The following is a 15390-nucleotide window of genomic DNA, read 5'->3' as shown; positions in this document are numbered from 1 at the left end:
ATCGTTCCAAACTAATTGTTAAATTTCGGATATAAATAAATATTGCATTAATTTTGGAGTAAGTTCAACACTCTCAATACGGAAACCGTCAGACGTAAATCTGCCACAGACTAGTTTAGACTTTAGAAATATTTATGTCATTCAAAGATACACAATATGTCATTTGTCATATTTAACCACAGATTATTGTACCAGTATATCTATTTAGTTTAGATTGCCTTCATCGAAAATTTTTCTTTCGACAAAAAAAAAAGTTTTTGAATGAAAATGGCTTTAATAAAATATGGCTTTTTTCAACATGATCATACATATCTCGATTGATACTTACGACCATGGAGCTTGGTGAGAAGGAGAACGATCGCTGTAGAAAATAGTGTCCAGAAAATCGACGAAATAGCGTAGCGCTGCGATCGCTAAATTGTGTCAATAAAAGCGCGGGCTGTTGTGCGCTAATTTGAAATGATCTATCAACGTTTAGTCCGATCATTTTATTAGACAATCGAAGGTGCACAAATTCCCACAAGCTAAAAAACCGTTTCTGAGATAAAAATTCAAATAGTTGTAAAAGTTGTTATCGTCATAATATACGTTTCTACGCTTTCACAGATGTTGTCTCGAATTTACACTAGCGTATAAATTAAGAGACTGGGTTTTATTTTACCCGATATTCTTTTAGTTTTAACTTATGTATATTTAAGTATAAGTTACAATGACCGATAGAAAAAAAAATCAATATATATATATATAACAACTCTAGAGATGTATATACGTGGCGAACTCATGCAAAAATTGCGCATAAATTGTAAAGAAAAATCAGAATACAGTGATTAAACTTCGATAATTCGCAAAACAGGACGTGCCTTTCGGATCAGATAGTACTAAATAATAATTTTGGGAAAGACTGTCTTATTTATAAGTCTGTGAGGTGTTATTGTATACATAATATTTTCCAAATTTTTAACCAATTGGGCATCAATTTAATTCACAATAAAGATTCATTCAGAAGTAGACTATATTGAATCAAGTTACGTATTAACAATCTATTTTAACGCAGTAAAGCTGCGATAGGAAGATTAGTATAAAATTTCACAGTTAATATAACACTTATATATTTTAATAATCTTAATATTTTGTTCACATTTATTGTAAATGTACTTTAACTAGAATATTTACGATGTTTACCTATTAATAATATTCTAATATGAAATTACCTATAATTAAAAAAGGTTCTGAATAGAAAAATATTTGCCAGATAGTGAAGTTTAAAGCAGAATGAAAACATATCAGAAACTTATCCGTTTCATATCGTTATACATTCAATAAGTTACAGATACTGAGACTTTATCAGTAAGATGTGAAATTGTTTTTATAAGATCAATATTACTACTATATAAGTTAAAACTATAGCATTTGTTAGTGGTATTCTTCTTGTATGCTTCAGCCTGTAATATCCCACTACTGGGCATAGGCGTCTTTCCCCCATGTAGGAGAAGTCAGAGCTTAATTCACCGCGCTGCTCCAATGCGGGTTTGCGGATTTATTCCCTACTATGATTAACGATCGCTATCAGATGTACATGATAACAACCGGGACCGACGGTTTAACGTGCTCTCCGAGACACGGTGGGGAGACTCAAAAGGACTGCACAAACATCTGTATGGCCAATACAAATGTTTGTCATGTGCAGGGATCGTACCCGCAACTGCCACAAACCAGTGCTATGACCGTTGCGCCAACGCGTTGTCCTATATGGTATTCTCGTTTTTTATATAAAAAGTACATTATTGTCTCTCGTCAGTTATGAACAATATTAAGCATATTTTGATATGGTTTTATTATTTTTTTCAATAGAAAACATAAACACCACAATTACTGTTTTTAACGATGCCGATGCTTACAATGTTTCTTCAAATAATTTATAATTATAAATACAACTTTTCTCAAAACTAAATAAAGAGTCAATAAATAGTATTAAATTATCGGAAATATATTATCTATATTATTAGACAGTCTGTTAATTATTTAAGTAACAAGGAGATAATTTATACGTAGCCTTTGCATTGTGACTACTATACAGGTTCATTGGCGAAGTGGTGAATTAGTATCAATATTTGAGGACGCGATAGTTAGTAGAAATGAAATATCAAAATGCTACATTTACCGACATAATAGTAAAATAAATAAAAAACAATTAAAATATATTTATTTCAAAAAATTGCTTTATAAATGTATTTACAATTTTTACAAGTTCCTTTGCATACAGTTAGATAACAAAAAAAAAAAAAAAAATCTGCTACCTAAAAAAAAACATATTATCTATTGACTTATAAGATGATTTGGAATTTTTCAAAGGTAATGTAGATACTCTCTTTCTTTTCACACTACTACTAAAAGATGTACTAGATGCTTGTTTTTTATTTAACTCCCTACTCAATTTTTGCGCCTCGTGAAAATCCAGATGTTCAGAAAATTTCTCTATCGCAACTTTGTCACTACATTTCGAACACATTTTCTTAGGGACTGTGTTATCGGGTTTAGTAAAACATTTGGAAATTGCAGAACCGTCTCATTTTTAGTTTGTTGCGGGTTTTTTATTTTTGCGTCAACGTTTGGTTTCTTAGCCACAATTATCTCTTTTGTTTTAACCAATTCTACTTTTTCTTCTTCTCTCAATTTGAGTGCTACGTGGTAATCAAAATGTTCGATAAACTTTTCTAAAGACACTGCTTTTCCACACTCAGAACATTCAACTGTTTCTATATGTTATAATAGCTTGCAGTTACTTCAGATGTCACAGTTTTATATGGAGCCTCCGATTTAGGTGAGTCTTTAAGTTTATTTTCACCTCATGTGATGTTTTTAAAAGTTCCCTCATGTTGGAGCTATTTCTTCTGGATCATCTTCAAAGATAGCTATGCTTTTATCTATTTCTTCATTAATTGTTGATCCTGAGTAAGCAGTGTCATTACTATCATCCTTTTTTGCTTGACTGAGTAGTGGTTGTGAGGATTTGTTACTGGCAGTAATGTCATTTTCGTTCTGAATTTCGGTGGCTGTAATATTTTCTGCAGCAGCATTATCAACAGTATTATCGATCTCATTGCTGTAGTGATGGTTCTGAATTTCAGTTCCTGTATCGCTATTCGGCTGTGACTCTTCATCGTCACTTGTCAGCTCAACGGATTCTAAAGATTTTCTCTCGACAAAGAACGAAGCAACAAAAGCCATTTCATCTTCATACTTCCATTTCTTAATGTTTTTCGCTGCTTGTCCACTTTTGCCTTTTTTCTTATTTAATGCTCGTCTGTATGCATCTCTTAGCCCTTGCCATCTTTGTTTGCAAGCTGCAGCTGTAAAAAATAATTACACGATTAATATTGATATTTTGTTTGCAGGTACTTAGCAACAGGCGATTCATTTACAACCATTGCTTTTAGTTATCGTTTGGGAATCAGTACTGTGAGACGTGCTGTGTTAGAAGTTTGTGATGCTGTAATAAAAAATATACTGCGAGAAAATATCCCGACGCCTGGCATCGAACAATGGGAAAAAAATATAGAAGAATTTTGGAATAAATGGAATTTTCCTAATTGTGTAGCTTCTATAGATGGAAAGCATGTTATTATTTTAGCACCACCAAACAGTGGTTCTTTGTATTTTAATTATAAAAAAACATTTTCTATCGTACTTATGGCTTTAGTTGACGCTAATTATAACTTCATAGCTGTTAACGTTGGTGCTTTCGGCAAAGATAGTGATGGGGGTATTTTGTCAAAATCAAATATGGGCAGAGCTATATTCGAAAATAAATTTAATATCCCCAGTAATAGATGTTTGCCGGGGACTAACGTCAGTGCACCGTGTGTAATATTAAGAGATGAAGCTTTCCCCTTAAAAAACAATCTTCTAAGACCTTATCCCTCACAACAGTCCATAAACGATAGCAAGAAACGCCATTTTAATTATCGCCTTTGCCGTGCACGACGTGTTGTAGAAAATGCTTTTGGAATTTTCCAGAATATGCCGAAAAAATTGTACTAACTACTTGCATATTGCATAATTTCATAAGACGCGGCGAAACTGTATCTTTTACGGAAACTAATACTCCTGTACAGTTTAACAACCTAAGATACCAAGGAGGTAATGCAGTTTCTACCGCTTTTGAAGTACGCAATAAATTTGCCGATTTTTTCCAAACGGCTCAAGGGCAATTAGATTGGATATCTACTTTGTAATTAAATTACTTACTCAAATAAACGATAATTGAACAATAATTGACATACCTGGTTGTTTTAGTTGTTCCGAAATATCCTTCCAAGCCATTTCTTTTTTTACACTATCCATATACTTCGGATGTTGTAAATTATATATAAACTCATATTTACGTACACATTCTATTAGTTTTTCGTCCTCCATTTTTACACATCTATACGCATTCACGCCTCTCGTTGAACTGATGAACGGACTGGCAACAGAGCAACACTGCTACAACGCATTTAAAACGGGTTTGTAACGGTCATACTCCCCGCTCAGTCACCGTTTAGCCGCCTGCGCGCAGCGGTCTGGCAACGTCGCGTGCTATGTACGTAGCGTGTCCGTACCGGCAAAATATTCCCTCCGACGAATAGTTGACGGGCCGTGCATAGCACGCTACGGTGTCGGCCGGTGACGGAACGTTCTAGTGGGCATAGTCTCATACTTCTCAATACAAAGAATAGTTTTTTGTCTGAAACGGTCCTAGTACGGTCATGGTATGCTACGGGATAGTGAGCAGACACCTTTAGAGTTGTAGTTTTTTCAATACAAAACAACATATTTAAACGTAAAAAAAATGCAACATGTAGAAAAAGAAAAGATATAGAACAATAGCAAAACATTCCTGATGATAAATTTTTTGCTTATATGAAGTGTTGTTTTTATATAAAATACTAGCTGACCTGTGCCCAAGCAACAAAAAGCACTCGAAAAATAATAAAAATTTTCATGCTCATTAGAGAGTAAATACCGTACCGAATAATACAATGATGAGAAATTCTGGTACCCTAGGTCAGTTGAATACACAGCTAGAATGAAATGAAGTACCTAACTACTAATCTCTAGTTTCATTTTTCATTAAAACATATCCAGAGAATTGAATTTTTTCTTATAAAATATTTGATAAAGTTATGATTTATTTATCTGTATTTATCAATTACTATGTAAAAACTTATCAGCTCCATGAATTTGTAATAATAAAATCATGGAGGTAAGAGAATCAATGCTAAAATACATGTTTTTTTTTACCTCTCTTACAGAGCATACTTCCGATTGTGAATATTTTAAAGCTCGCAGTGGGGTTCTTGACATCATCGCTCTGACTAAATTGTCAATCAGTCTGATTAAACTCTGTGAAGGCAAAGAATCATTTAAAGTAATATATGTCTTTGATAAAATTTCCATAGCTTCTGCAGCGGGCTTCGAGAAGTATTAAAAAAGAGATGTTCCAATGCCATTATAATTTTATATTTCTAATCATGTTTATACTGTACTGTGTGGCTACGGTACTAAAGAATATAGCCACCCCCGCTCTTCCCGTGGGTGTCGTAAGAGGCGACTAAGGGAGATAACACCGTTCCGCTACCACCTTGGAACTTAAAAAGCTGACCGGTGGCGGGATAACCATCTAACTGCTGACTTTGAAATACACAGGTCGAAGACGGGCAGCAGCGTCATCGGTGCGACAAAGCCAGTACTGCGGTCACCAACCCGCCTGCCCAGAGTGGTGACTATGAGCAAAACACACGAGTTCACGTTATTTTAGGCGTAAACTTGTGGAGGCCTATGTCCAGCAGTGGACTGTATAGGCTGTAATGATGAATGATGTTTATTAAATATGAATAGAACAACTTACTTCGAATGCTAAGGAAACTTTCATCTTCTGATAACCAATTGGGTGGAGATGAGTTGGTGACAGCTTATGAGCATTTTCAAATTAGGGGCGTCGTATCTCTCAATATTCAATACATCTTCCCAGTGACGCTTTTGTATTATTCCATATGGAGTCTAAAATATTGTATGAGTATTAAGTACTATTCAGTAGACGTTTCAAAAGATATGTTTAGTTTCTTATGATCGTATTATTGTTTTTAAATAGATAAATATTAATTTTACCTGAAAACATGAATGCTGAATAACAATATACCGAACATTTTTTATGAGATGGCAGAAGTCTGAAAACATTACAGTTTTCGATGTGGGTTACACTGATGTTCACAAAATTCGCAATCTTCAGAAATTCCTAATATATCCCAGACTCCTCGGTTCATTTGTGCTCCATCACTTGTTACAGCATCCACATAAAAATTAGTGTTTTCCAGAAGAATGATACATTCCAAAATCAGCTGTTGTAAAATTGAACTGATAGTAGCATTCTTGGAAATGAAACAGGTCAAAGCTTGCACCCATCGACCACGGAATGGAACATACATAAAAACCAGTGCATGATCTCCAGCAACGTTTTTTTGATGATATGGAGTGTGTCGTCCTAAATCTACAAATCCAGTGAAGTCCACGGCGATCTTCCACGTTCATGCATGATGCTTTTGTTCTTAAGCAATCAAAAAGCGCAGTTTGGAATCCAAAAGCCGATGCACTTATATTATGAATATATTTATTCCATGTATCTTGGTTAGGAAGACGTAGAATATTTCACATATAATAAAATTGTATGCATTACTGCTTTTTAATTTGAACAATATCACTCATATATCCAAGACAAATCGTAGCGGCGCATATTATTATTTTTTTACTTTTGCTGCATTAAAGCAAGTCAAAACTGTAAACTGCTGTGATTATGGGAGTTCTGTAATTTTGCTTTTAATAATTTCCTCGGAACGTTGAGCACACTCTGCCTTTGCAATTCTAAGCTGCTGTTCCAGTATCTCCTTCTAAACATAAGTAAATCATACAATAAAATTAATATTATAAGGGAATTCGAAGTTAAATTTCAATAAATTATATTCGATTCTTTTTAAGTTCTTATATGCATTAATACCATAATACTGTGCCATGAAAGGTATTTTAAACCGAAAAGTAAACGATTGTAAGAAATATATACGTCAATAATTCAAAATAAAAACGTATTTATAGTAAATTAAATGATTTTCTTTAAAGTGAAAAAGGTAAATAATCAAATTGACACGACAGTAACAATTAATTTATCATTTATGGCATGTATAGTACATATCAGTATGCATACATATAACTTATATGTTAATAAGAACATAAAATTATACACAAAATTGACAATTATAAGTAAAGTGTACAATCAACAAAATATCAAAAAAAAAAAAAAAAATTTTTTTTTATTAAATTGGATTATAATAAAATTAAAAGTTCAAAACTTAACGTGAAGCGCTAGATGCTATAGCTTACAGAAAAATGTGTAGCAAATATGCATCTTCAATACTATTAATATTTTTGTGTAATACCCACACATGAGGAAATCTATACAAATAAATAAAATTGGAGTGTATGTTTGTAATATTCAAAAAAAAAACCGCTTCTTACTAAATGCATATACATGGTACATATACCAAAATAACATTTTTTTTTCAATTTTCGTCTGTCTGTTTGTTCTAGTTAATCTCTGAAACGGCTGGATCGATTTCGACGGGACTTTCACTGGCAGATAGCTGATGTAGTAAGGAGTAACTCAGGCTATTTTTATTTTAAAAATTTATTCATTTTATATGAGCAATAACTTTTTGTTAAATTCCACCCGGATAAAGTCGCGAGCACATCTAGTTATAAATATTTTTTAATATAATAAAAAAAATATCAGCGGGGCTCGAATCCGCACCTCCGACGATCCGTGTCGGTGCTCTAGCCAATTAACCGTCCCATAGCTTAATTGGCTCCTTAATAAAATTTAAGTTTTGTATTCTATACATGTAAATGTCATTTAGATGATAAATAATTGAAACTTTAAAAATGTAATAATATAATGTAACTGTTTATCTTACTTTTAGAGAAAGTCGATGACACCGTTTTTTGAATCTTTCAATGGCTTTCTGAGCTTTTTGCACTTTGAATTTACTGGCATCAATACCCTTTTTTCGCAGAAGTCGTTGACGTAGACTTCGACACCATGGACATTGTGGATTCTGCCGCCAACGCTTATAATAATTTGTGGGTACCTGCCCAGTGCAGTTTGGTGCAAATTCTCTGCATCAAAAACCAAAAATATTAAAAATGGAAAAAGTATGAGTTTTTTATTTATATTAAAAGAAATGAAAGAAAATCTATCGTACCTATAGTGTATGCGAGTTCCTTCACATAAAATAGTGGCTTGCAGAATTTCCATATATATTTTTACATCATCTATAGATGATATCGTATCATCAATAACAATTTCTGGACGTTGAGAAAAAGAAACCTGTTGTATCAGAAATGATTATGTGAGCAAAACTTAATTAGAATAAAATGCTAAAAAATTTAAAAAAGCATGAGAAAATTATTTACCCTCACTGTAAGATTATTGGTAATAGTAAAATTAATATCTTCTTTTCGGGTGCGAATATTGATATGACTAAATATCAACTCTTCATCACGAGCAAAATAACACCATCCTTGCATCAGTATTGATTGAAAATGAGCATGGATCTCTTTTAGTGTAACACATGATGGTGGTGACAAGTCCGAGATAATGACCTAAGTTGAAAATTATGTACAAAAAAATATAAAAATCTCGCAAATCTATAACAATATGATAAACATAATAATATCTAATTCTTTTACATTATTTGCTGTTACAATCTGTGATTCCATATGATGGGGTCCTGCTGGTTGAGAATCTTCTCTTAAATCGTTACCTTGAAAGGTTTGTAATGAGGGTTGTGTATAATCCAGGTTTTCTATTGGACAGTTATTAATGTCATTCTGCACTAATGGAACTTGCTGTAGCAAAAAAAAAGACAATTTTAAAGTAAAGTAAACAGATTTGATATTTCTTATATTTCAATATCATCTAAAAATAGTAAATTTTTGGCATTCACAAACCTCTTCAGAAATGTCCTTTTCCAAATCCTGAAGGTTTATTGGAATGACATTGTCATTCAAAAGGGTCCACCTTTCGCGAGGGATGATAGTTTCAGCTCCATTAATAACCAATCGATCAGCTTTCTTAATATCTTCTTCGCGAAAGTGCTTCTCACACACAAACTGATTTGGAGTCAATTGTTGTGATAAAGCTTTTACCCATTTTTCCCTCAATACGTTATTCTGAAAGTAAATGAATAAATTTTGAGAATTTACTTGCAAATCTTGTAATTTAACCTTAATTTCAACAATTTCTTAAAAGTTCAATAAAGATTAATTTACATATTCAATATACTATAAGCTATTTTTGAGGGTTGTTATGAATTGTCTCGCCAGAAGACTCGGCTGGGTTTCGAAATGGCTACAGCACCGTGGACCACATCCATACTGTTCGGCAGATTATTCAAAAGACAGAAGAATATAATCAACCGCTGTGTATGGCATTTGTGGACTACGAGAAAGCCTTCGACTCTGTCGCGACCTGGGCTGTCCTGGACTCTCTGCAGAGACGTCATATCGACTGGCGATATATCGAGATACTGAAATGCGGCGACGATGACCGTTCATGTCGAGGACCAGAGAACAGGACCTATTACCCTCCGGCGTGGGGTAAGACAGGGAGATGTAATATCACCATAACTGTTTATCACTGCGCTGGAGGATGTCTTTAAGACCTTAGATTGGGGAGAACGAGGCATTAACGTCAATGGTGAATTCATCTCTCACCTTCGTTTCGCCAACGATATTGTCATCTTTGCGGAGACATTGGATGAGTTAGGCCACATGCTGGCTGGCTTAAACGAGTCCTTCCAGCGTGTCGGTCTCTGTATGAACTTGGACAAAACGATAAAACGATAGTTATGTTTAACAACCAAGTCATACCGAGACCGGTATCGGTCGATGGTACCCTTCTCGAGGTTGTTCAGGATTATATTTACCTAGGCCATACTATTCAACTTCGAGAAGGAGGCCGACAGGAGGATTCGGTTGGGCTGGGCGGCATTTGGCAGGCTTCGTCGAGTCTTCACTTCGAGGAATCCGCAATACTTGAAGACAAAAGTCTTCCAGCAATGCGTCTTGCCTGTGTTAACATACAGAGCCGAGATGTGGACACTGACGAAGGGACTGGTCCACAAATTTAAAGTCGCGCAACGTGCAATGGAACGGGCTATGCTTGGGGTTTCTCTCAAAGATAGGATTAGAAATGAGACTATCCGCGAGAGAACGAAAGTAACCGACATAGCCCACAGAATTAGCAAGTTGAAGTGGCAGTGGGCTGGTCATCTGTGTCGCAGGACCGATGGCCGTTGGAGTAGACGGGGGTAATTTTGTACAATCGAGGAGTGTAATTTAACCCTAACCTATCTAACTTAAGAAGTACAACGTTTAACGACAGTTTCGTTTAACAAAAAAAAAAAAAAAATAACTAACCTATCTAACTTAAAAAGTACTACAACGTTTAACGACAGTTTCGTTATACAAAAAAAAAAAAAACCCTAACCTATCCATACACTCCTCGATTGTACATAATATCCGTAGAGGGTCCTGGAGTGGAGACCGCGTCTTGGCAAACGCAGTGTGGGATGTCCTCCGGCCCGTTGGGCCGACGATCTACGTAAGATTGCCGGTGTAGGCTGTATGAGGATTGTGGAAAACCGGGATGTCTGGCGCGAACTTGGGGAGGCCTATGTCCAGCAGTGGACTGCTATAGGCTGAAGTGAGTGAGTGACATATTCAATATTTCCATGTGTAGCTATGAATCAATAACGTATTAAGATATTACCTTTGGTACTTTAAATAACGATGATTGACGCAAATTGTTTTTCTGTCTATTTTTCCGATCAGATGCTAAACCACTTTTACATCCACGAACAATACAATATTTGACCATTTTTTATGTTTATTTCTGTCAAAAATTAAAAAAAATACAAGATTATTTTTCACAAATGCCCAAAGAGCATACCGATTACCGATTACCAATGCCAAATTGCGAATGCCGCGAAGAAAATTTTTACAATGTAGGACTGTTGATAAAATATCGATATATCGAAATATCGATATTATTATTTAGAAATATCGATATTTATTACCAATTTAGAGATGATTTAAAGTTAATACTTTTTTGTACGATATATCGATAGTTCGATATTGAAATTTAAATATCAACACTCGATATTTTAAAGTAAAACTTTTTTATGCAAGCTTGTTTTGGGGAGTAAACTGGGAAATACGTGATGAGAGTGTTACGTAAAGTGTGATCAGGCGAGGCGAACGGAAGTTGAGAGGGACACATAAGTTAGTGAAAGTAGAAAGAGAGAGACTTATGTTTCGTAACGCTTTCGTCGTGTAATCTAAAGCTTACTCGTATTTTTAAGAAACTTTTTTTTTCGTCATAAACTTAATCTACTGGACTTTATTTACACTACAGTTTACTTTATTTATTTACACACTAGCTTTTACCCGCGGCTTCACTCGAACTGAAGCCATTAAATAAGTAGAGAGATTTTATATATAAAAAAAATATATAATATATATATATTTTTTTTTATTAAAAGTATCCTATGTTACTTCTTATACCTCCAAAAAAATATGTACCAAGGTCCATGATTTGTACAAAGTTTCATGATGAGTTTTCGCGTGAAAGCGTAACAAACAAACATATTCACGTTTATGATATTAGTAGTAATTATCCTAAATCAAAATATAATTTTCGTAGGCACTTCTCCACGCAGAGAAAAGGAAAATACTTCATCATTATAGGAGAGGCATGAAGATATGCTCTTGAAAAATTTGTCTAATACCAATGAATTTTTTGTCACAATTTTTGTTACAATGTCTGCTAAATTAAAGCAGTATTTAGATCAACCGAATATTTCAAGGTCATTAAATACTGGGTTAATAAAATTTTGGATTGATAGCATTTCACTCTTGTGCTATCAGAAATAGCTGTTAAATATTTGATTTTTTCTGCTACATCTATAGCATCTGAACGAATGGCTACTATAATCATAGTTTAGTGCCTAATAATCGTAATAGTCAAACAATTGAACATATAAAACAACGAGTATTTTTTAAACTATTACTGAATATTTACGCATTATTGTTTTATTAAAATTGAACAATAATGACTTAAAATCTTATATTTTAAAAAACTTATAATTTAATTTGTTTTACAAATAATTATACTGAATTATCAATTGTGTAAACTATTTTTGAGCCGACTTACGATTGTTTTTTAAAAACAAAGCCGATGAAATCCAATCGAAAAAATATCGATATATCGAAATGTCGATATATCAAACTCCGATATTGATATATTTAAAAATATCGATATATCGAGAATCCGATATTTAAAAAAATATCAACAGCCCTGGTACGATGTGCATTACCTTAAATAATCTTTGGTACATTATTCAACTTAATTTCATCTACTTGTACTCATGGCATAAACAGCTAACTCCTAACTCAAGGACACTATTTACCGACGGTTGCGTGACTGGTGGTTGAAAAATGAACTATTCATTCTAAAATTAGGTAGGTACAAAATTTTTAGGGATAGGTTAATGCCTTAGTATTAGTACTTAGCGATCGTTCTCCTTCTCTCCAAGCTGCATGCTTACGACTATACAATGCCTGTAAATGTAATTTTAAAATTTCGCACTTGCTTACTTCATAATATAATAGCTATCTGTCAGTAATTTCAGTTCCATGCTTAGCTAAACTTTAACGATTATGCGAAAACAGGTTCACTCACAAATTTATTAAAATACTGCTTTTACTACTTTTTAAAAACGGAACAAAAGTAATCCCTGTAATTATAGCCTTATTTCAATTTCTTAATTTATTTAATAATTGAGTGGAATTAATCTAAATCTGATGATATTGCATCATTATATTCATTAATAGAGGATCGGCCAGTAATCAGATTAAAATCTATAATGATAAATGTACAATACGGCTTCGGTATGATATTTGGCAGAAATTGAGAGATTTATCAAGTGTGAAAAATCTTGATCTCATAAACTCATTGCTAATTATTACTTCAACAAAGTATTTATTTTAAAACTGTGCTAAAATTGATGTTTCATAAGAATACATTTTAGTCATCAAAATGTATAAAAACTGTTCACGTGTGTTTATACTTATTTATGTTTAGTGGTTTTACATTAACTACAAAGTATTCATATTATTCATATTCACACTTTCATTGAAAATGATAACTAGGAACTAAAAAAGGATAAAATATATTAAATATATATAATTATGAATATACATATAAATAATAATTATAAATAATAAATTTTAAAACAGAAGACCCACACGAATTTTACGACTTTTAGACATAAAATAAATATATATAATATATAGTATAATAAAATTAATATATAGGACCCCACCTGACCTTACCGTGACTTATGGATGGCCCCTTATAACACTGATTTCGATGTTTGTAGACTGAATTTTAATATGTTTATTGTGGCACCTTGGACCATTCAGCTTTGATAATTCAGCCATTTTATCATGTAAAACGACATTATTTCACGAAAGAGAAAATAATACTCCTCTGAATACTCTAATAATATCCTCTGATAGTTTTGCTTATGCCCGATTTCTAGAATATGATTTTGAATCTTTTATATTGTAGGTACCAACATACATATTATATCTTACATAGACACTATATATGTATAAAAAGTGGTTTTTCTTATAATTATTTTAATACTGAAACAAGAAAAGTGCTGCCGTTTTAATAAAGGGATTGAAATCTATTAAGGCAATAATGCACGATTTTCCTTCGTACCTACTAAATTAACAAAATACATACTTCTAATTGGCTTGGAATATTCTGGCAATAAGCTTTTTTAATACTTTTGCTATTGAATTTTAGCAGGCGTCGCATTCTTACACGCTTTCTAGCATTACAATCGTAACTTACGTTTTTGACTTTTCGAATCAACTGCTTGTTAATTTGCGGTAAAAAACAAATCCAGAAAAAACGTAAAACACTGATCTTTATTTCTCGTAGTCAATGAAATATCTCCAGAAGCTTGGTGAAAACCCGTAGTGGTTCTGGTCTTCAAATAGCGTTTTATTTATAATTTTAGATTGATTAGGTAATTTAGTTAAATCTACGAGCTGATTTTAAGCGTCATCATGAAAATATTGAGTTTTGGGAATGTCTGAATATCACGAATGTCTTGAATGATCTTAATCGTTTCAGCAATTTGATTCAGTTGGTGAAGACTATACAAATACTATACGGAAGACGAGATGTTTGACGTATGAGGATTATTATATATATTAATATTTGAGTATGTATATATGGGTAAACTGTTATTTTGCATATCGTATGCAGATTACTGGAAATATTTCAATTTGTTAAAAGATTTGATTGACTTAGGGTCACGATAGAAATGCCTAATTAAGTATCTTTAAAACCAAAAAATGCACTGAAATAATGCACTTAAATTTCGTCACTAAAATATCAAAGTGTCAAAAAAGAGAAATGAGAGTGATGGGTAATCTCTCCTTACGTCGAAAGTCGTCGTTTTTCAGATTCTGAATATAATACGGACTTATACTACGGACGGTACAGATAGAAAAGTGTGTGTGTCAGCTCCGACTCACGACTGGAGCTTACACCTTCAGATCGACTGTCTAAATAGTCACAAAATGGTATTAAACGAATGATATAATTGATTAGAAAACGTCGTAACATTAAATGGTAAATATACGAATCAAATAATTTATTAGAAACCGTCGTAACGCCATCTATCAGAACCCAATAGGGCACAAAAACCGAGGTCATTCGTTCACGTTCAGTAGATTTTTCTCCTCACATTTTTTTCATACCGGGCGCCTTATATGAAAATCAATTCTTAAGGAGGACAGGAATTACAAAACCTATAAATGAACGCTTAAAGTTTCTATAATTCTACAAAATAATGCACGTATTTTATTAATCCTTCCTATCAATTTAACATTATATTTTGCTTACTGACCTGGCGAACAACGTACCGCCATCATTATCATTTTTATAATTTTATTATTTATATTATTTTATACTTTATTATTATAACAAAGTTTAAAGATACTAATATACAGTGAAGTACAACGGGCGGACTTATGGTTAATAAGCCATTTACTGGAGAAAACCCAGAAAAACCATAATTTTGTCTGTTTTCTATTTGATTTCGAACAAAAAAATATATAATTTTGTGCAATCGTTAGAAAGCTATGCGCGTAGATACATTTCAGCGATTTACTTTTATTTATATAGATAAACAATATCATGTCAACACATATACGTTA

At 33.1% G+C, this 15390-nt stretch overlaps 1 protein-coding gene and 2 long non-coding RNA genes across 3 annotated transcripts; all 3 read right to left on the bottom strand.

The window, feature by feature from the left end:
- Positions 1 to 2871: 2871 nt before the first annotated feature.
- Positions 2872 to 4416, bottom strand: LOC123665773. Its single transcript, XM_045600034.1, has 2 exons — positions 4284 to 4416; positions 2872 to 3350 (listed from the first exon to the last, which is right to left on the bottom strand). Exons 1-2 carry the CDS (start codon positions 4414 to 4416, stop codon positions 2872 to 2874), a joined length of 612 nt encoding a protein of 203 aa, XP_045455990.1.
- An 879-nt stretch (positions 4417 to 5295) lies between these two features.
- LOC123665438 lies at positions 5296 to 6224 on the bottom strand. The gene is made up of 3 exons (XR_006745037.1): positions 6151 to 6224; positions 5891 to 6042; positions 5296 to 5385 (listed from the first exon to the last, which is right to left on the bottom strand). It is a non-coding gene; the product is annotated as an uncharacterized LOC123665438 (long non-coding RNA).
- A 634-nt stretch (positions 6225 to 6858) lies between these two features.
- LOC123665675 lies at positions 6859 to 8411 on the bottom strand. Its single transcript, XR_006745099.1, has 3 exons — positions 8292 to 8411; positions 8004 to 8205; positions 6859 to 6926 (listed from the first exon to the last, which is right to left on the bottom strand). It is a non-coding gene; the product is annotated as an uncharacterized LOC123665675 (long non-coding RNA).
- Positions 8412 to 15390: the final 6979 nt, after the last annotated feature.

This window comes from Melitaea cinxia, chromosome 24 (assembly GCF_905220565.1).
Source record: "Melitaea cinxia chromosome 24, ilMelCinx1.1, whole genome shotgun sequence".
NCBI lineage: Eukaryota > Metazoa > Arthropoda > Insecta > Lepidoptera > Nymphalidae > Melitaea > Melitaea cinxia.
The sequence above is the reverse complement of the archived record's forward strand: the minus strand, read 5'-3'. Positions and strand labels throughout refer to the sequence as shown.